Source organism: Myotis daubentonii, chromosome 8, assembly GCF_963259705.1.
Source record: "Myotis daubentonii chromosome 8, mMyoDau2.1, whole genome shotgun sequence".
In the NCBI taxonomy this organism is placed as follows: Eukaryota; Metazoa; Chordata; class Mammalia; order Chiroptera; family Vespertilionidae; genus Myotis; species Myotis daubentonii.
Window position 1 is genome coordinate 66,391,549 of NC_081847.1, and position 22,023 is coordinate 66,413,571.

General features: G+C 46.6%; 1 protein-coding gene across 3 annotated transcripts in view; it reads left to right on the forward strand.

Moving 5' to 3' along the window:
- The window catches only part of CHCHD6 (coiled-coil-helix-coiled-coil-helix domain containing 6), a 221,010-nt gene that overhangs the window by 109,199 nt on the left and 89,788 nt on the right, over positions 1-22,023 (forward strand). For 2 of the 3 annotated variants that reach the window (XR_009454165.1, XM_059706762.1), the window contains exon 5: positions 2,296-2,379. The exons of the other annotated variant lie outside the window; for it this stretch is intronic. Coding sequence is in view for 1 of the 2 variants with exons in the window: in XM_059706762.1 (XP_059562745.1) it covers positions 2,296-2,379 (84 nt within the window). In the remaining variant the exon portion in view is untranslated. The remainder of the gene's footprint in view (positions 1-2,295; positions 2,380-22,023) is intronic. 3 annotated transcript variants of the gene reach the window in all.

Sequence of the window (22,023 nt, forward strand, 5' to 3'; positions counted from 1 at the left end):
ATTAGCCATTCTCGCATTCCTGGAACCTGCCTCAGCATCATGCTTTGAAAAATCTTGCGAGAAATCCCCAGTATTCAGTCTCACTGTTTGTATTTAGTTTTTTGGGTTTTTTTTTAAGTGTTGGCATTCCACAGGCATTCCAGAAGCCTTCTTGGCATTTTTAGATATTTTACAGCTGCCCCGGGAGCCAAGTTATTACTCTTCTGTATTCTGCAGGTAAGAAGAAAATACACAAGAGAAGGCTAGCAGCTTGCTTAAGCTCACAGGCCCCTCAGTGATCTAGCTGGCATTAGAACTTGACTTTCAGGTGGTCAGCCTGTCGCCCAGCCCTGCTGGCTTGAATTTTCCTGGGAGCAGTGTGGTCCTTCAAACCCAAGCCTTTCCTCAGACACTGTCGTGGGGTCAGCTCCCCACGTTACCAGCCTTCCCCCACACTCACATCCACTCCCGCTGCGGCTTCAGAAAGGCTCATGCCAAGGAGAGTAGCAATGCCAAGGAAATGAGCTTTCAGACACACCAGTTCTTGTCCTGCCTGGTGTTTCTGAGCAGTGCAGACCCACGCATTCATAGTGTGGTTTGAAGGAAGAAGCCCAGAACTCAGTGTCACACTGACTTAGGTTCATGGTCCACCTTAGTCATCGACCAGCTCTTGGGGTCATGAGAATGAAGTCACACAGGAACCTAGAATGGTGTCTGATCACACTTGACCCTTAGCAGAGGGTGGAGGCAAGCAGATGGCATTATTCCTCCTACAAGCACCATTCCTCCTGTGTAAACCCATGGGGAGCCCGACTGGCCCATGTGGCTGTGGCCCAGCTCACCCAGAAAAGGCCGTGTGGGTGCAGGGCAGGATCCTTGCAGGCGCCTGGCATCTGAGCGGGGGGTAGGGGGCTGCTTACCCCAGCGTGTGAACCCTGGCATCCCAGGGAAGGGTAGCAGGGAAAGTGAGAGCGAGTTTGGACACCCTGCATTCTCACCACACCTCCGTCCCCATCACCCCCGCCCCCAGGTAGCTAGCGAGAGGTTGCAGCCCCCCACCTGGGTGCTGCGGGAGGTTGGTTGCCGCAACCCACCCCCCAGTTCCCTGTCCGAGCCTGGGACCCAGCCCCGAACGGGAGATCAGGGCCTGCTGGCTGCTGGTTACTGTCTGTGGGGCCATCAGTCAGGGCCAGGCCCCTGCCCGGCTCCCTCAGCATGTGGGAGCCGGGCAGCGGCCCTACCTACTGGTTGCTGTCTGCGTGACGATCGGCGGGGCGATCGGGCCCCCCTCGCACCCGCCTTGGCCTGGTGCTGCCCGCTCACCTGCTCCACCATCCCGTAGTGGTCCCGGTCTCATCGGGGCCCATCAGAGCCCATAGCACCTCCCCTGCCGCCAGCTGCCAACGCTGCATTGCTGATGCCCGCCAGGTTCTGTGCCGCCCCCTGGTGGTCAGTGCACATCATAGTGAGTGGCCACTCCCGGGGTCGAACTCCTGGTCAAGGGGACAATTTGCATATTAGGCTTTTATTATAAAGGATACCTGAGTAAGCGGGATCTTGGTGGAGTTAGAAAATTGTTCGAGGTCACTCAGCTAGTGAAGGGCGATGTGGGTTCAGCCCAGGTTAGCTGGTTCCAGGTTGCTTATCATGGTTAACCAAGCCCCTCCTCCTAACTGTGACCATGAGGGCGGGTCCTCGGCTGTATGCACCAGCAGTTCTGTTTGTTCCCACCAGGTGGGCGAGGGAGCCACTGCAACCTCCGGCTCTACAGAGTTTGCCTCACCAAAAGAAGGACCTTTTGGCATCCCTGCCTCTTACAACTTAGAGAGTGAGTCACTGGCCTGGTGTGGTGCCAGGTGTACGGACTCATGGCCAGGTATACGGACATCTGCATCTGCCATTAGGACCTGGCCCCAGCTCTTCCCTCGTAGCGATGAGCATTGGGCCACTTAGCCCCTCGGTTTTTTCATTTATAATAGGGGATCATAATAATCCTATCTACCTTTTAGAGAAATTGTAAGGCTCAAATGAGCCTATGTGGGAAGCACTTGGTCCAATACTTGGCACATGCACTAGTAGCATTCAGTAAATGTTAGTGCTTGTCATCTGCGAAATGGTTCTTAAAATGACCTACTGTTAAGAGTTGTGGTGAAAATTAACCACAAGGTAGGCAAGCGATGTAGCATAGCACGGGTTCCAATATCGCTCTTCTTCTCATTTTTAAGGCCACTGTGAGCAGAAATCGTCGTGGGTTTCTCCTTGCAGCCCTAGCGCAGCTGCTTCTGGTTAACATGGACTTTGTTCTCTTCCAACTAGGCCAGCGAACTGGAGAACCGAGAGTCGGAGCTGAGACGCCACAACACCTTCTATAAGGAGCAGCTGGCGCGCATTGAGAAGAAGGTAAGACTGGGGCTTGGCTGCCTTTTTTGGGGGCCAGGTCCTAATGGCACTGTCAGGGAGAGAGGAAGCCATAGTTCCTCAGTGCCCATTCACCCCAGTGCCCATTCACCCCATGGACATGCCCTTCTACATGCCACAGTGAGCACCACACCCCCAAACTTTCAACAAGTGGCAGTCACAGAGATCTTTTTGTTGAATGCCTTGCTCGTTGTAGTTCAATTTTAGTAAAAAATCGTTGCACCACAGGGCAGTGCTGAGACCCAGTATACGTTTCTCACTTTAGTTAAGCTGCACTGGATAAAAATAATAATAACGTGAAGTCTTGCTATACAAATATATTAAAGTTGTCTTATTGATTTTCTCCTGGGATTTGGGGAGATCAAAGTGCACCATGGCTATACTACTTTTCTAAGGATAAGCCTTTGAAATGAATGAGATTCAAAGACATTTCATTCCTTTTTTAAAAGCCTACAACAATAACTGAAAATTCATTTGGTAACTTGCTTACTTTAAAGGAGGAGGGGGGTGGGGGGGGGACTCACTTGTTGATCACATAGATTATTTTTCAAAGAAATGGCTTAAAATGTGGGAGGGATGGTTGGGAGGGTAAAAAAATAGTTCTCTCTCCTGCCTGAGACAGCATGCCAAGCAACCCGAGCCATCAGCTTATTGCAGGCAAATCTTTGAGAATCGTTTGTCACGGTTTGGAGCTTTGAAATTGACAGTTTGCTTGAGGGGCTTGATTTTCATAAGGGCTTTCTCCTGTGGAATGCCACACTGGAGCCTGGCAGAAACGTGGGTTTCTGGATTTCCAGGCAGCAGGGACATGGGGGCGCTTCCTCCCTGCTCCATGGACACCCTCACCTGTCCACCCGCTTTGGGGTGTCTCAGGGACCATCAGAATTGTGATGTGGACACAAATGCTGATGGTGACAGCCTGTGGTCCCAAGGGCTGGCAGGGCACCTCGAGCTGCCTACAGAGGTGGGTAGGCCTTAACAAGCACATGTTTCCCGGAACAGCCTCCTGCCCAGGTTTGACGATAACTGTAATGACAAGGATTGTGATTTGAGATCCTGGAAAAGGGTAAAAACATTCCACCAGCCATAGCTCTAATTATCACAGTTGCCCATATGTTCATAAGCACAGATTTTTTTTTGTTAAGTGTGCAATTTTACAGTCTCCTGCTGTGCCCCTCCTGCATTTTCCTCTCTGGGTTTGGCATGTGTGTGTTTGGGGTGGAAGGCAAGTAGCCTCACAGCTTATTTCCTCCCCTAAAATCTGTTTTCCTCTCGTCATGCTCCTGTCTCCTCTCTATGGTAGTCCTCTGCTTTCCTGAAGGAAAGGACATTCTCTGGGATGAGCCCTTCTTTCTCATCTGCTCTCCCCACGCAGTGAAGTCCAGATTCCGTATGCATGCACATGCAGGCTTTTATTTTGTTAATGAGATTTTCCCACAGGATTGTGAACAGTATTGAATGCATCCAGAAGGAGGTGCAAAAACATGATCTCCTTTCGACTCTTAAACAGCAGCATTTTAAAAACATATATATGTTTTTTATTGATTTCAGAGAGGAAGGGGGAGTGAGAGAGAGATAGAAACATCAGTGATGAGAGAGAATCATTGATCAGCTGCCTCCTGCACGCCCCACACTGGGGATCGAACCCGCAACCTGGGCATGTGCCCAGGGAATCAATCAGTGACCTCCTGGTTCATAGGTAGATGTCAACCACTGAGCCATGCCAGCTAGGCTAAAGAGCAGCGTTTTGCTGTGATAATACAAAGGAGGAAAGAGCCTCAAACATCCCAGAAACTGGAGATTGGTGAGGGAGCTGGGGAACGGAGTGGGCTGGAGAGTGGGGATCGAGGAGGCATGGTCAAAAGCTTAATTATATCCGTTTTGAAAAAGTTTTCCATTTTTCTCTGTGGATAATTTTATTCCGGTAACGGCTTGGGAGGATGGAAACAGCATCCGACAATCTCTTTTATGAACTGTTGCTTTTATTATTCTGCTTTCAGTTGTTGAATACTCTCAGACCTTGACATTTCTGTACACACAGCTTCAGGGCCTTCCAACCATTAAGCTCCTTTCCTTTTCTTTTTTCCCCAATTCCTTTTAAGTTTAGAAATTGGTGGTGGAAACCTGTTCAGGGGGAAACTTGGAACAGTTGTTGAATCATCCTTTACCACCCCAAATTGTTGGGCATTTGGTCACAGGTGAGAGAAGGTGGGGGTGGGGGTGGGGGTGGGGGAGACGGAGACCGGAGCTCTTGGAGGCACATTGGTGGTCCACATACCTCTTGGCTGGACCCCTGTGGTAGGGTGGCTGCCTGGAGTGCTGGTCTATTGTGCTTGTCATGTAGGAACAGCCTGCACAGAACCCAGACTCATTTTTCACGGAGGAGACTTCTTAACCCCTTTGTACTGCAGTATTTATCCCCTAGATGATTATTCTTAAGTGCGCAAATCACATTTTGTAGGGCTCCTATGCTTTATAATCTTTCCGAGTAATTTTTCCTCACGCCCACACTGTAAGATCTAAGTGAGGAGTGTTTTCCATTTCACCACAGAGAGCAGCAAGCTGCCTTGTGAGGGTCTTAGGGCACCTGTAAGCACATCCCAGACACGGAACTCACACACACGCTGCGAAGCAGAGGGCAGTGCGGGTGAGCGCTGGACCTGGGCCCGTGTGCAGCTCTGTATCATCGCACTTTGCAGCCAGTTCGCCTTCTCACATCTCAGTTTCTTCATCTGTAAAATGGAAATACTAATGCTTTCTTTCAGGGAGTTGGTGGGGGCATTAGCAAGGTAAAATCTGCGAAAATGTTGGCGTTTGCCACGGCTCCACCTATACCACACCTGGATTCAGCTATCATGGGGCTAAGGGTGACTTATGCTGAGTGGCTCTGAACTCGGCCCTGATAGCTGTTGAGCTGACCACTCTTCTGCCCTCCACCATGGAGCCAAGTAGGATGGGGATGTGAGCGGGCTTTGGAGTCCAGCAGACCTCAGCCTTAGTTCTGCCTCAATAATTTAACAGCCTTATGACTCTGAGCAAGTTGTTTAAATTCTGAGCTTCTGTTCTCTTATCTTTGAAATGGGAATTTTAAAACTAGCCTGCCAGTTGTTTTGGGGATGAGTAGTCATTTCTGTAAAAGTGCCTGAGATAGAAGTTTTCATTTCTCTTTCATGTTATTTCCAGCCTCTTTCCCCTTATTTAATAAATGCATAGCCATTCAGTAATTCCACATTTCTTTAATTCTGCTAAATGCCCAGAGATTAAGACAGTTGTGGTTCCTGCCTCACGAAATTCAAAATCCAGTTTGGAAGGAGAGTGGAAGTTTTGAAGATTAGGATCCCAGATGGGAAGGTGCCTGAGAGCCAGCTGCATATGACCAGCGGACCTTCCAGCTGCATAAAAATAGTCTCATTTTTTTCTAAACTCAGCACCTGAGTTTAGAAAAAAAGTGGAGAGGGCATTTTGGGGGTCTACCTTCAAAGACTGAGGCAGGGAGAAAGGAAGAAACGCAGAAATATGTCTTCTTTCTGGATTTCAGGCTCTTTCCCCCGGAATGTTGATCTAGCTTCCTTCCCGTTGGTGCACACCATCCCGGCCCTTCTCCTGTTTTTGTCTTTGCTTCTACTCTGGCCTTCTTGTGACTGTCATGTGATCCTGCCAATCCTGCAGCCTTCTCAGTGACAGCACTGAACGGCTCCCTGCCTGGTGTCTCTGGGGTGCCCGTTAGGGCCTGTCAGGAAAACAGGAGCTGCTCTAGGTTCAGGGAAGACGAGTTTAATACAGAAAGTTCACTTCACAGGAAACGTGAAAAGGGCCCAGCCTCACAGATATTGCGGGAATGTATTCACAGCCACAGGGCTGTGTGCACTCAGTAGAATGGCTGACAGGGGAACGATGGACACCTCCAAGTGCCGGTCAGGCTGTAGGTTAACCCAAGCTCTCAGGCACTGCTGATGTGCTGTCAATTGGCAACGCCACTTTGGAAAACTGTTATCCAGTGTCTGCCGAAGCTAAATGTGCACATTGGATGGGCCCATTTGTATGACGTACAAACACAGCAAAACTAATCTGTGGTGTCAGCCAGTGGGATAATAGTACCTCTTGAGGATAGTAGTGACTAAGGGAACATGCCGGGGGCAAGGTTCCTTTTCTTGACCTGGGTGCCAATTACACAGGTGTGTTCAGTGGTGAGAGTTCATGAAGCTATGCTTAGAGGATTTTACACTTTTCTGTCAGTATGTCCTACTTAATAAAAAGTTGAATGCAGCTGAGGAAGACAGGCCTGCCCTCAGGCATTAATAAATTTTTATTTTTGTTGTTGTTGTTAGTCCTCACCTGAGGATATTTTTCCATTGATTTTTAGAGAGAGTGTAAGGGAGGAGGAGAGACAGAGAGAGAGAAACATCGATGTGAGAGAGACACATTGATTGGTTGCCTCCCACACGGCCCCAATCAGGGCCGGGGATTGAGCCTCAGGCACTCATAGAATTACCCGCCATTCCTTCTTATCCGCACTCTGGGCCCTGTGACCCTGTCATGTGTTCTAGCACTCACCACACTGTCTGGTGGTTCCTGGCGTCTGCGGTTTTTTTTCACTTCCAGGCTGTGAAGGTCTAGGAGCTCAGAGTTCTCATTGATCTGATTCATCAGAGTGATTCATCACCAAGGACTGGGGAGGCATAGAATAGGTGCTCAGTAAATGCAAGAATAATGAGAGGAAAGTGTGTGTGCACAAGTAGGAAACAGTGACACAGGGGGCCCCGAGAAGAAAAGGGGAGCTCTTGCCAAAAAGGCTTTTAGGTAGAAGCTGTGTGTAGAGAATGAGCAGGACATGGAGAAGGTGCGGCTTCTGGATGGATATCCCAGCCAATGTGCTCCATGTACCAGTTGGCAGTGGGCGGTAAGCTGTAAAAATAGGTCGGGGTCAGATTGTGAGGGACCTTGGATGACTGGCTGACAAGCGTGGTCTTCCTTTAGGGTAATGGTGGGAATTCTTGAAGGGCTGTAAGTGGGAAAGAGATTGGAGCTTGGATAGCCAAAAGAATAATTAAGAGAAAGAGAAAAATTCGAGCAAGCCGCTACACTTGGGTAATTCTAAACATGTACATATAAAGTGGAGGTGACCAGCAGGTGATTGAGAAGTGTCAGGCAGAGTTCTGTGTCCTGCAAGATGAGTCATTACAGTTTCTTTGAGCATGTGCTGTGCCAGGCTCTTTTATATAAGTTGTCACTAATCTTTGCAGCAACCCATGAGGTAGATTATATTACACATTTTACAACTAAGAAATTAGGGACCAGGTGAAACGAGCTGCCAGAGGCCGTTCATCCGCTGGGTGAAGGCAGGGCTCCAGCGTGTCCGCTCTTTCCCCACATCATGCCACTTCCCGAAGCAGCTCGGGAGGGAGAGCTTCAGGAGAACTAGTGCCATGGCTGCAGGGCAGAGCGGACTAGGATTGAGAAGAGGCCTCTTAATTGCTTTGAAAGACATGAGTTACGTTAAAGGAGCCTTTTCAGGATTGCAGTGGAGACTGAAGCTGGGTTACATGTAGGGTTATTTGGGTCTGCAAACAGAATGAGAACATTGTCGTTTAAGAGGGAGTCACTTGAACCCATTTGTGAGAGGAGAATTCATAACGTATCTCTGAGGGGGATCCGGTGGAAGCCAGTTCCAAAGGTGGTTGGAGGGCATGCAATGAGAAGGGCCAGTTTCTCCGGGAGAAGCATTCTCAGAGGAGTCAGCCTTTGGCCTGGGAGGTGGAGTGGGTTTCCAGCTGTGTGGTGAGTGAGTGGTGTGTGTTGCTGGAAGAACTACTGACTGCCAACTGCCCTAATGGCCAACAGACATTTATCCTGAGTGAGGGGAGGCCCAAAGTCGGTACCAGAGACTCAGAGAAGTGCTCGCCATTTAGGTGCAAGACAGACAAAGCAAGTATTTCCAAGTGTGACATGCCTGCATAGAAAAGCTGCCAGAGCAGGGAATTCAGAGGAGAAAGAGATAACAGTAACCTGAAAACAGTACAGCAAGAAATCAACCCTAGTGGGAAAGAAGTCTTACCTCCTCGGATCATCCTAGGGAGCAGTTCTTTACCAGCTGAGCTGGTAAAAAGGTCTGAGCCCAAAGGACTCTTGAAGATTATTGAGTCCGAAGTTCTTCACCAGGTGAGGTGAAGAACGATACCTGCACACCAGTTACCCCGCTAATACCATTTTGTAGGTTCTCAACAGTGTACGGTAGTGATAAATGAAAGGGATTTAGAATGGCCTTTCTCAGCAAGGGTGGACTTGTTATGCCTGTGCCAGTGGGACCCAGGGCCTTTGATAAGGGTCATCAGTGAGACAGGAGGGAACAAAGAAATTGAGAACCATTGCTCCCATTCAGTTATTTTCACAGATTAAAATAAAAAGGCCCCAATAGCAGCTAAGAGGTTTGAGACTCACTTGGTAAACTGAGTTTTTAGATCTAGAGCAGCGGTTCTCAACCTGTGGGTCACGAACAATGAAAATAAATCCTGCATATCAGATATTTACATTACGATTCATAACAGTAGCAAAATTACAGTTACGAAGTAGCAACGAAAATAATTTTATGGATGGGGGTCACCACAACATGAGAAACTGTATTAAAGGGTCGCGGCATTAGGAAGGTTGAGAACCACTGATTCTAGAGGGACCTGGGTTTGACTCATCTTCACCACCTATTGGCTTTATAGACATGATCAAGTCACTTAAGCCCTGGAGCCTTGGCTGTCTTCATTTTTACCAGGAGACAGTAATAACTACATTATCAAGGTAATAAAGGGCATAACATAGAACCTAGTCTATTGTAATATATTATAGTATAAATGGTAGCTGCCATTACTATTACCAGCCAACTATGCAATATAATGCCATTGCTCTCATTGTCCCCAGAGGTCATATAGCTAGCTAATAGTATAACCAGAACTCTAATTCCTTGCTGTTATGTGCATTAGTCTTATAGTTACTGTTTTTACATTAGGGTGAGAGTAGTTATTAATTATAGGTGCTAGAGTTAGATGCTTTTATATCTTGGCTTCCACCACCCCATCACCTCTAAAACCATCATCTCACTCCTACCTCCATCTCCAACTCCTCCACTGCCACCTCCATTATCACTTCCACTTCCACCATCACCAGTACCTCTACCTCCATCACCACTGCCACCTTCACCTCCACTGGCACCATCATCTCCACTATCATTTCCATCACATCTACATCTACCTCTATCCCCACCATCTCTACCACCCTGACCTCCACCTCCATGTCCACCATCATCATCACTGTCACCACCTTCACCTCCATTCTCATTTCACCTTCCCTGCCTCTACTTTGTATATTGCTTCTGGTATGTTTGCTAAAGATCTGTTTCTTTACCTCAGTCTCATCTCATACTTTGCAAAAATCCTTTTGTTTATCTCATACTAACCATTGAGGTGAGGAGGGAGCAGAGACTCCAGTCTCTGTTGCACATTGGGAGAGGCTGCGGTTTTCCTGGGCCTTGTGGCCAGGCTTTTCCAGGACAGATGTCTGGGATAAGAATCCAGCTGAACTGGTGGCACACCTCCTTTTTGCTACACACGGTACCTAAGTTATGTCACTTAGGGTTTATGGCAGTGGGGGTGGGAAGTAGGAGAGGAGTGTTTATATTACAAATGAAAATGAAGACACTCAGTGAGGTTAAGGGATGGTGTAAGGTTTCAGCGCCATTAAACTTCAAATCCAAGAGTTCGTTCTTTCTGAATCCACATGTGTAAAATTGGAATAATAGTGGTTCCTATCTTGTAGGGCAGTTTTAATTGTGAGAATTAAATGTGTAAAATATTGCTAACAAATTGTCCCTCTGTCTCCAGAGCTGGCTTTCTTGGTGCTCAGTAGCTAACAATTGCTGAGTGCTCTCCACTTGCAAAGCCCTGGCCAAGCACCTTACTGGGAGTCCCTCCTTCGACCTTCACAAGAACCCAGTGATCTGGGTGATAAAATGACAACTGCCCTTGTTTGAATTCTTGCTGTGAAAGTGCCAGGTGTGTTCTAGCCTCATGACATGTACTAATCTATTGCATCCTCAAAACACTCTTGTAAGGTAAGAACTGTTATCATCCCCGCTTTACAGCTAAAGAAACAAGCTTTGAAATAGGCAGCAGTTTTCACATGAATAATTTGGGATTATGGGGAGCAGTCAGAGTTTGCTGCCCATAGCCCTTGGCTAGCTAATTCAGGGGATCAGTGTTTCATCAGCTACTCAGAGTATTGTTTGAAACTGTATTAAAATGATCCACAATATAATCTACTTTAAGTAGAATAGGACAATAGTAAAATGAATCTCTCTGTTCCTATTCCCCAGATTCAAAAATTTTGCCACATTTTCTCATATCTATTCCAATTTCCTTCTTTGTTCTTTGCTCATGTACTTTACACCAAGTCCCAATCAATGACCATGACTTCCCCTACATACTTCAATATGTGTCTCTAAAAAGTATGGACATTTTCTTACATAGCTACAGTATTGTTTCTTGCCTCAAAGAATAACATTATTTCTCCAATTTCCTAAAAAATCTGTCTCCAGGGTTGTGGTTTTTTTTGACTTTTTGTGTTTCTGGTATAAGTCAAGATCCACCAGAGCCACCATGTTGCCATTGGTTCTGAGGCTAGTAAGTCTCTCATCACGTCAAACTCTGTGCCATTTTTTTAGACCAACAATTTATTGCAGAACTCTTTAGGTTCCTATTACCTTTTTTCTCCATCATTGTATTGAACCCAGTCCAGAAAAGTAAAGTAAATGCTGTGGGAAAACCGACTGTTTCCTGTGTTAGGAGGGGACATTTTCATGCAAGGCCAGAGCCAAATCACAGTGGTGAGGTGGCTGTGCTCGGCTGCTGATTTATGTCATTCCCTCTGTTATTGGTGCTAGGGTCCTTTTAAGCAAAGGCACAATCACTATCTCCTCTTGAAGTGGTCTCAGCACCGCTTCTGGCAGCAGCTACATTAACATGCAGCAGCTCCTGCCCCGGGGTCATTGTCTGTTGGTTTTCCTCCAGCACATTAAGTCTCCTAAATAAGTACTTAGAGGTTGAAGAACCAGAAGTGTCTGTCAGTCATGTGTGTAGTTTGCCACCTATCCCTGCTGAAAAAGACCCAGTCAAACAAATACTTTTAATTAAATAGGGACTCCATGCTCTTTCCCTTTCCTTTCCTTTCCTTCTCACCTCTTTCCTTCCCAGCCTCGATCAGCTCAGTTTGACCCAGTGAATTCCCTTGAACCTTTCCTTCACTCACTTGGCCACTGTGGTGGTGAGATGTTGAGAAGGGAACTCAAACTTACCCTTTGGCCTCTCTCTACTAGTGCTGTGCCACCCTATTGCACTCGTGGCAATTCAATAATTTTGCCACATTTTCTCATATCTGTTTCTCATATCTATTCACATCATTGAGCTTAAGGCTCCTGATCTTCCTTTGTCCTCCCCCCACAATGGCGGCACCTTGCTAATCTCTCTCTTGAGTGGTTCACCATCACCTCCCCGCTATTTATTATTCTTTGTCCAGACCCTTCTTCACCTATGATCTGGCAGCCACTTGTTGCAGAAGGACTCTTTCTGAAGCCCACTAGCCAGAAAGCTGGGATTCTTCAGCCTGGCCTGTGTTTTCTACCCTTCCCCAGTTCTACCTGGCATGCTGCCCAGCCTTATGGCCTCTCCCCGGATGCTAGAATCACCCTGGAGGTCTTCTCTGACTAATTCCTGCTTCCCCCTCTGCACTCCTCTGCCACCTACCCTACTGGTTGTTTTGTTTCCAGAGTGAGCTCAGTGCCTGGTAGATGCCTGACATGGTGGCTCAGCAGTCAGGGCAGCTGACAGCACTGGCAACACGGAGCCGCCAGCAGCAGAGTGGGGCTGTGGTGCCTGCAAGTAGATGGAGGTAATTCTCTGCATGTTGCTTGGTGCTACCCAAGGGCGCCAGGACCTCTCTGCCCTGAAAATGCTGCCTTGGCAATGGCATTGTGGGAATTACCCCTTGGTCTGCTTGGAGCCTAACCAGCAGCATTGCCTTTTAAAAAATTGCTTATACTTATTTCTTAAGTATCACCTGTTCATAGTAGAAAAAACAAAAATTGCAGATAAGCCCAAGGAATAAAATGAGCTTTGCCAAAGTAGCCCTCCATCTAGAGAGGTAGCCATTGTTAACATCGTGGGGGATACTGCCAGACCTGTTTCTGTTGTGGTGATATTGGTCATGGTATATATAATATTTGCAAAATGGATTATAACCATCCACGTCCTTTGGTAACCTGTTAAAAACTCAATCCATTATTTCTTTCTACATCAAATCTATTTCTATACTTAATTAGTTGTATACTATTCCTTCTTATGACAGTGTCTATAACTTACTCTACCAGTTCCCTCTCTTTGCACTAAGTTGCTTTAGGCTTTTCCTAAAAAGGGATCCCCCTTTTTAAAGGGGGTTCCTTTGACCACCTTTATTACTGCCTGAACTCAGTTATTAGGAAAAATACTTAGAATTGTGATTACCACACCAGAAATTGTGTCCAGACTTCAGGCTTGTCACACCTTGCTAGATTGCCACGCAGTAAGTTTGTAACAGTTCTCACTCCTGCCAGCAGTGCATGATGGTGCCGGGCTCCCTTCCTTTCATCTACATGGCCTATTTTCCTTTTCATTTTTAAAATTAATTATGAGTGTAATGCGTGTTTGCAAGAAGTTGAAGCACTATGAAAGCACATGAAGTGCGGCCCGGACTCTCCAGAAGGAACACTGATAGGCGTGCTTCCAGCCATCCCCTGCAGATATCAGCCTTACTTGTGTGAAGAACAGAAGAGGTTTCTTTTTTACAGATGGAGGTCATAGTTCATATTTCTTAACTTGCTTCCTGTATGTAACAGTATGTCTTGGACAACTTTGCATTTTCAGTTCTGCTGTTTTCCTTTTCATGATTGCAAGTTGGGGATGACCATCATTTAACCATTTTCCTGCTAATGGACATTTAGGGTTATTTTCAGTCTTTCACAATTAATTTTAATAAATACATCCACATTTCTCTTTAGAAATAGGTACCAATAAAAAGGGTTAGTGAGTTCCCCTCACACATCTGTGCCATTACAGTCTTTTATCAGCCTTAAAATGGTTGCATTTCTTTAACTATTAATATGGCTGAACATCTTTTCCTAAGTTTTTTGGCATCTTGTATTTACTCTTTTGAGAATTGCCTCTTTATATTATTTACCCATTTTCCTATTAGCCAGTTGGTCGTTTTATAAAATTTATTTATTGGACTTTAAGTAATACTAGAGGCACTCGGGGAGTCCGCAGGGAGTGGGCCTAAGCCAGCTGTGGGCAAACTACGGCCCATGGGCCAGATCCGGCCTGTTCGGCTGTTCTATCCGGCCTGCGGAGCCGAAAGAGTGGAGGGTTCTTTTGCTCTCCCCTCCGCTCCTTCACCAGCAGCAGTGTTAACATGGCAATGTCTGGAAACACGGCCACAGCTCCTTCTTCTGAGTCCAGTTTAAGAACCCATTGTGACCCTCGAGTCAAAAAGTTTGCCCACCCCTGGCCCAAGCCATCAGTTGGACATCCTTAGTGCTGCTGCGGAGGCAGGAGAGGCTCCCACCATCATCAGCCATGAGCCCGGCTTCTTGGGGCCCCGCCCCGCACCAGTCGCCTGACCGGCGGGGCGATCAGGGCCCTAGAAGCCGGACTCACGGCTTCTGGCTGAAAGGCACTCCCACTGTGGGAGCACACTGACCACCATGGGGCAGCTCCTGCATTGAGCATCTGCCCCTTTGTGGTCAGTGTGCGTCATAGCGACCGGTCATTCCACAGTTCGGTCGACTTGCATATTAGCCTTTTATTATATAGGATGGGTATCAACTGCTAATTATACTTATGTCAAATGGCTTTTCCTGTTTTGCCTGTTTTAACTTGATAAGTATAGTTTTTGGCATTTTGATATTTAAAATCTATATTTTATGATAAGCTTAAAAGCTCCCCCATTTTCATTTATTTTAAGTTTGTCGATTTGATGGGCAAAAAAATGGTCTTTTGAATTTGTACTTTTTTATTACTAATTTAGTGATTGGGCTTATTGTTTTCTGAAGTCTGTTTACCTGCTCTAATCACTGTCAGAAGCTTTTATCTGAAGGGACTCTGACCTGGTGCAGGTGTTGTCCTGTTGTCTCCCCACCTGGTGATTGTTAGCCACTGACTAATTTCCCCACAGGTTGGACAAGCATGGGATTTGGATCCATACCTGGGTCAGCCTCCTTACCTGAGTTATGGCTAATTGTGTGACCTTAAGCAAATTAGTTACCTTTCTTCAGGGAATAATAACAATGATCTCATTGGACTAATAAGGGTTGAATGATACAACATGTCAACATGCCTGTCATATGTGTACAGAGGTGTATGGTCGTGTTCCTTTCTCCTGAGGTAGTTCACCGCTGTAATGGACAATTGCAGTTGTTTTCTTTTATAAATATATTTTTTATTGATTTCAGAGAAGGGAAAGATAGAAACATCAGTGATGAGAGAGAATCATTGATCAGCTGCATGCCCCCTACTGGGGATTGAACCAGCAGCCCAGGCATATGCCCTGATTGGGAATTGAACCATGACCTCCTGTTTCATAGGTCGATGCTCAACCACTGAGCCACGCCAGGTGGGCTGCAGTGTTTTCTATATGGAGATCAGCTCAGGCGTTCTGCATGTACTAGTAACTATGACTTGCTGGTTCAACTTTTACTGTGCACAGTAGAAGCTGTTACAGAACCCTACAGGACCAGCCCTTGTGGTGCTCCAGAGAGGTGAAAATTAACTCCTCCTCCCCTTGCCACCCTTCCCCTTCCCACTTCCCTTCCTTCCCAAGTAAACCTTATCTCCACTTGTCTCAGGCATTCCTCACAGGAGGTAATCTGAGCATTCTAATTTTGATAGATTTTAGCTTGTCCCTGTCTCCACAGCAGGCTGGTTTGATGGATGGGACAGGACAGGGCTGTGCTGTCGCCCTCGCTGGTCCTTCTGTAGGGACATTTCCCTAGCAGGGCTGCTAAGCTGCCTTTGGCCATGATTAGGTCCCTTGGTTGCCTGTGTGCACGCTGCTTGGACGCCATATTCCCTTCATTCTGCATGCAGTGTGGACCCAAGCACATAGGACTTTAATCAGGTCCCTGTTCATTGGAATGAACCTGGCTACTCAGCCTTTCAAGATGTTTGGATTCTGATTCCGTTATCCATCCAATGTATTTAGTCTCCCTCTGAGCTTCACGTCGACTGCACATTTGATCTCATGCTGCCTCTCCTCTTCCAGTCATCAGTAATGATCTGAGAAGGAAGGAAGATGCCACACTCTAAAGGCAAGCCCTGTAGTCTTCACTCTCTTGAGCCTTCCAAGAACGGGAGCACTACTCCAGCTCCCTTCTGCTATTGGTCCACCCAGACAGACTGTCACTACGCAATGTCCCCATCACTCTCAGCAGTGTCTCCCTTGCTCTAACAAGTATCCCCACCACTCTAGGAGGTGCCTCCCCCCCATTAATTTATGACAAAAGTGGGAGGTGGGTCTACCTGCCTGTTTCTGTCTGTCTAGGCTGGCTTCTAGGTGGCTGGCACTTCTGTTTCTAAGTACTTAGACTGTAGAATTTTGTCAGGGATCTGAGTTTGGGTTACCAACAATAGTTTGCAAAAATACCTTTTCTCTTTTGCTAAATTGGACATTGTCTTGTCTTGGGCATCTTCCCATTTTCTTTGTGTCCTTGAGATTGGCAGCACCTAGCAAGTCTTTCTGTAAGTTAATTCAGAGCTGAGATGTGATTCATCTGGATCAGGAGATTTGAATTCATTTAGTGTGACTGGATGTTCTCTCACAATCTCTCCCCCAACTTGCGTTTCAATTCCCTCGTATCAGTGTTTGATTCACCCTTTTCAGTCTGAAGATTGTTCTCCTTGATAGAAAATGGGAGTTTAGTAGTTCTTTCTCTCCATCATCTGTTAACTGAACACCTTTCACCCCAATATGGGCCTAATCCTTTCTTATTCCTGTCGTTCCTAAGCCAATTTTAAAAGCCTATTTTTTTGTCCTTCGTGTTTTCCAAACAGCTCAGCTTGCCTGACCTCCCCCCCCCCCTTTTTTTCAGGCCTAGGCCACTCCTTAGTGTCCCTGGCCGGTTCTGCACCCTCTTGCCTTCTGTTAGACGTGCTTCTGTGAAAGCTCCCTCCACTGCCCCCAGAAGCCCTCTAGGTCAGGGACTCAGGCGTTTCACTCCCGGAAGCACAGGGCAGGAATCACCTCTGCATCTTCGAATCATAGCTCTCCTGCTCGGAAGTTCTGACCTGCACCCAGAGGAGTGAGCAGGGGGCCAATCCTGATTTTCAGGTGCATCGGGCCTGAGAGCAACTCGCCATCCTTTTCCCCTTATTAAGATTTTTCGTGATTATGTTATTCAGAAATGTGTTTTTAAAAGGCTCTTACTGTTCTTGAGCTGTCCTCTCATCACAGAACAGTGGTTCTTGACAAGGGGTGGTTTTGTCCTCCAAAGGACATTTCTGGCATCTGAAGACATAATGATTGCCCTTACTGGGGGAAGGTACTATTGGTATCTTGTGGATAGAGGTCAGGGATGCTGTTAAACAGCCCCCATACCTAGAGACCCCACATGTCAACAGTGCCACTAACTGTGGTCGTCATTGTCACCAGGGTGCCTGTGCACAAATGCAGGTTTCCTCTGGAGAGACCTGGTCCAGGTGGGGCCCAGACCAGCATTTTAAGAAGCACACACAGGTGATTCTAACCATTTGAGAAATACTTGTTTTAGAATCTTGGGTAAGAGCCCTGGATTCCTTAGACCAGTGGTTCTCAACCTTGGCTGCACATTAGAATCACCTGGGAATCTTTTTAAAATCCTGATTTCTGGGCCTCATCCTCCGGAAATTCTGTGTCTTTGTTATGTGATGGGGCCACAACATTAGTAACAAAGACACAGAATTTCTGGAGGATGAGGCCCAGAAATCAGGATTTTAAAACGATTCCCAGGTGATTCTAATGTGCAACCAAGGTTGAGAACCACTGCCTTAGACCCTTTCTCCCCTTGAGAGAGTCTCTGAGTTTAGACCCACCCTCTCCCGAGCTGTCAGGAATTCTGAAGTCAAGGTGGCTTTTTTCCTTTGGGCTATTTAGGTCCAGCACCTTGTGTTTTTGGACAGCCCAGATGTTCATCCCTACTTCTGAAAACCTGGGGCCAACTGAGACATTTTTCAGGTGGATGATAGGGTGAGGATGTTGCCCCATCCCCACTGCCCCTGTCCCTATCATGATCTGCCTGAGGCAGGATGCTGCTTACTTCTCACTCAGGCCTAACCTTGCTCCCCTTCTCCTTTGGCCTAAAGCCAGATATGGTTTAGCATGTTTGAGCTCTCAGGTTAGGCATGTATTTTTTTTTGCTAGGGGGCTGCTATTCCTCTACCTTCTAGTCAGGACTGTAGGAGAAGTCCATAATCCTGGGGCAGCTTTTATTGCCGCTTACTCGGGTATAGCTGGTCATAAGTAGCCACAGTTACATGAATACTTCTGTGTATCTCCACTGGCTATTTCCTATCACACACATTGCGCATCAGGGGTTGGAAGGAAAAACAGTGACGTCTCCACTCTCCAGGAGGCGCCCAAGAAGTGCTTTAAGAGGTTTGCCCGGACCAGGCAATGGGGAGCAGGGGACCTCCCTGGGCCTTTCACACCCTCCTTCCCCAGAGTGATGTTCACCGCCTTGTCACCAGCGACGGGACTATCCTGTCACCCCCACCCCGAGGAAGCATGGGGACCCCAGCCTCCCTGTGCCGCCGGCCCGGTGCCACGCAGCCCCCATGTGCTTGCTCACGTGTGTGCGTGTCGGTGTGTGTCTCTTGCTGTGTCGTGAAGCTGTGCCCGTCACCCAGTCCCAACCAGTGAATGGCCACTGAGGCCACGGTTATGCAACTTTCGGTGTGTGTCCCTGCTGTTCGGGCTCGATAACTTTATTTTAGTAAAAATGCCCCCCAAGAGTCTAAGAAGCTCCTGTCAGACATGCAGAGGTTTTATTTTTTTGGCCTTAGAATCTACAGACACTAGGGGGCACTGGCCCCAGCGGCAGCCCTGGCCCCGGATTGCGTTTGCCTTAGTGGATCTGTTTACACAGATGAATATAAGAAGAACCTGTGCTGGAGTTGGTCCAGGGCCACAGTACTGCTTGCTCTTCCTGTGTTGCCTGAAGGACACCTGGTGATTGCTCAAGTGCATTATGTACAAGGTTTGTCTTTCCCCCTCTCTCCTGAAGCCCTCTCCTTGCCTTGCTTCATTTGTTTGTTCTATCAAGTCCATTATTCACTGCGTGCCTCACTGATATCACCAGTGGTGTTAGCAGAGTGAGAGCTGAGGAGCGAAGACTTCATTGTCAGCTCAGAGAGACCTTGAGCACACTCAGTGCCTGTCCTCCCCTAGTGCTATTGATTGATGGTGCAGGATGCCAGTTCAACTGCGGGCTGGTTTAGGTTGGTCAACCAAAGGAACTGATCCACAGGGCCAGGTCTGAGTGGAGCTTGGTGATAAGACCTTCTGGTTGTCCACACCCCTTTGCTGGCCTCTGCTGTACCTGGCAGCCACCACCACTGAACAGAGAGCGGTGGTCTTACACTTCAGGTGACCACCCGTATCTGCCATTTATCAAGTGCCTAAGAACCAGGCACTTCCCCTTAGGCTTTATCTGCCAACACACAGGTCTTGTAAGGTGGATGCAGTCATTCGCATCAGACAGGTAAGGACTTGGCACCTTAGGAACTACAAGAAGCTAGTGCAAGGCCACCAGACTCACAAGTGGCAGAGGTGAGATTTACACCTAGGGCTGGCCAGTTTAAGAATCTTTAGTCTGACCTCCTTTGTTCAAGCTGTAACATGTTTATTTTTGTAAAGGGCAGGCATGCATCAGAAACGGAAATGGCCGCAGCCCTGCAGAAGCAGCCATGTTGCCTTGCCTGTGCTGCATTCAGACTATGTACTCTCCAGATTGCCTGATGCCACATCCTGTACTTGTCAAGTGCTTGTCTGGGGAGCTCCTAGCTGCTCTGGTAGCCCATAGTTTGCATGAACATTTGCGTAGTGTAAACACTGAAGGTATACTAGATATAGTGTTAACTACAGTTTTGTTCCTGTCCTTAGGATCAGTGAAAGTATTCACAGTAAAGTCTAACCCAGAAGAATCCTTAGGAAGAGAGTGAGTCATTGATTCAGTAGGAAAAGTCAGAGTCGAGGGTCAGGGGGCTTGGGCCTGGCCAGGAGCAGGGGTGCCAAGCATTGTGTGAGGCCACATGTGGAGGCAGTTCCATTGGAGGACCCACCATCATCTCAGACCACCATTTTCCCCTGGAAATGTGCATGGCCCCACTTGTCCCCACATTGGAAAACTCAAGGTCTGCTGGTCTCTTTTCTCTTCTTGTCCCTGTATTTCCTACATTCGGTTCAGTATCACGCTTCCAAAATAGATAAAATCTGTTTCCTCCCCCATCCTCACTGCCTCATTATTTGTTATCCAGAACAGAGGAGACATCCCTAATGGTCCCCTTGCCTTTAATGGCAGTCCCCATAGTCCAGATTCCTCATTGTCACAAACTGACTCTGCTGGTTCCATGCTCAAAAAAATGGTCCTTATCCTTATGGTTTGAACTTCAGAGTCCTGGGCACTCAGCCTCTGCTTACCATCTACCCACAGTTCCCACAGGTCCACCTTACACTATCCTACCAGTAGAACTGGCTTGCTTCTGTTTGGTGTACACTCAGTGTTCCTTTCTTGGACACTGTCTGAAATGTGCTTCCCCCACCCTGTCCTATATGTCACCTGGTCTGTTTTTGCATCCCCTTTAAGACTCAGTTGAGCTATTTCTTGCTCCAGGTAGTCATTCTGGATTCTTCCTGGCAGGGCTCAGTGTTTCCTAGGCCCCATGTTGGCCACCGCATCTTTGATATTGGCCAGTCTCTTGCCTTAATTTGTGCTCCATGTCAAGAAGTGATTCTTACTCCCATCACAGCACCAGAGGTCCAGAATTCAGAGCAGGAAGAAAAGAGGGATGAGGAAGAGGAGGGGGAGGAGGAGAAGAAATGAAAAATATGAATAATGAAAGGGCAATAAATGCATATATATCAAAAATTAAATCTAAAAAACAATAAATGAACAAGCAGAACAGAAACAGACATAGATACAGAGAATAATTTCAAGGTTGCCAAATGGGAAGGGGTGTGGAGGATGAGTGAAAAAGGTGAAGAATTAAGAAGTACATATTGGTAGTTACAGAATGGTCATGGGGATGTAAATTAAAGCATTGGGAATATAGTCAATAATATTCTAATAATTATGTATGGTGTCAGAAGGGTATGAGATTTATTGGGATGATCACTTAGTAAGTTTCATAATGTCACTAATCACTGGGGTATACACTGAAATGAATATAATATTATATGCTGACCATCAAACCTCAGAGGGAAGGTAGGGGAGGGTGAGGGTAAGGGGGAGAGATCAACCAAAGGACTTATATGCAAGCATATAGGCCTAACCAATGGACACAGACAACAGGGGGGTGAGGGCATGGGTGGGGAGGATAGGGAGTAACGTGGGGATAAGGACACATATGTAATAACTTAATCAATAAAAAAATTAGAAAAAATATAAATAAAAAAGAAAGAAACTTCCATAGAATAAAAATGTCAAAAACTTCTCTTCAAAATAAAAATTATATGCTAACTGTAATTGAAAAATAAAAAATGATTTAAGGAAAAGGAAAGAAAAATATTCAAGACAGAGCTATCCCTCAGACATTCAGAACAGAAGAATAAGAATTAGGAGGAAAGTCAGTAAAAAAACTGGATCAATAAAGTTTGAAGAGTGAAAGCAGACGAATGACTCAATAGACTGAGGAATATGAGCAGAATGGAGGGAACAGGTTTAAATGAGATCAGAGAGGCATCAAAGGGGTTTTGATAATAGAAACATCCAGATTATGAAGATTTTAAGTTGCTGGGCTATGAATCATCAATTGCTGATTGCTATCCTGAGGCAAAAATCGTGCCTCTGCTGAAATAAGAAGAAAAAAAAAAGATAGAAATGTGTGAACTCAGGAAGGGTTCACCAGAAACCAATGAGATTGTTACCTACAGGGATGTGTGGAAATGGATTGGGAAGACAGGGAAGGAAATGGAACATCTCTGAGTGTACTTTTTATATATAGTTTGACGTTTGAGCATGTTAATGTTTTGCTTATTTAAAAACTAAATCAACAAAAATGGGGTTAAAATTAATACAAACAAATAAATGAACTCGCTATATATCAGGTAGATACTACACCACACAGATGGAACAGTATTAATTTAAATGGACTTTTAGTCTCGGCAAGATGGCTAGACTCATCTCTCCCTGCTTATTCCCACTAAGTACAAATATGAACCTTGGAAATAAGTTTGGAGGCAACCATAGGAGAGCTCTTAAAGGCAGGAAGAAGAAAGGAAACTGGCTAGGGACTCTGCAACTGGAAGGATAACACAGCCTGGTGCCTGATGAGTTCCCACCCAATGGCAGAAAGCAATCCAGTG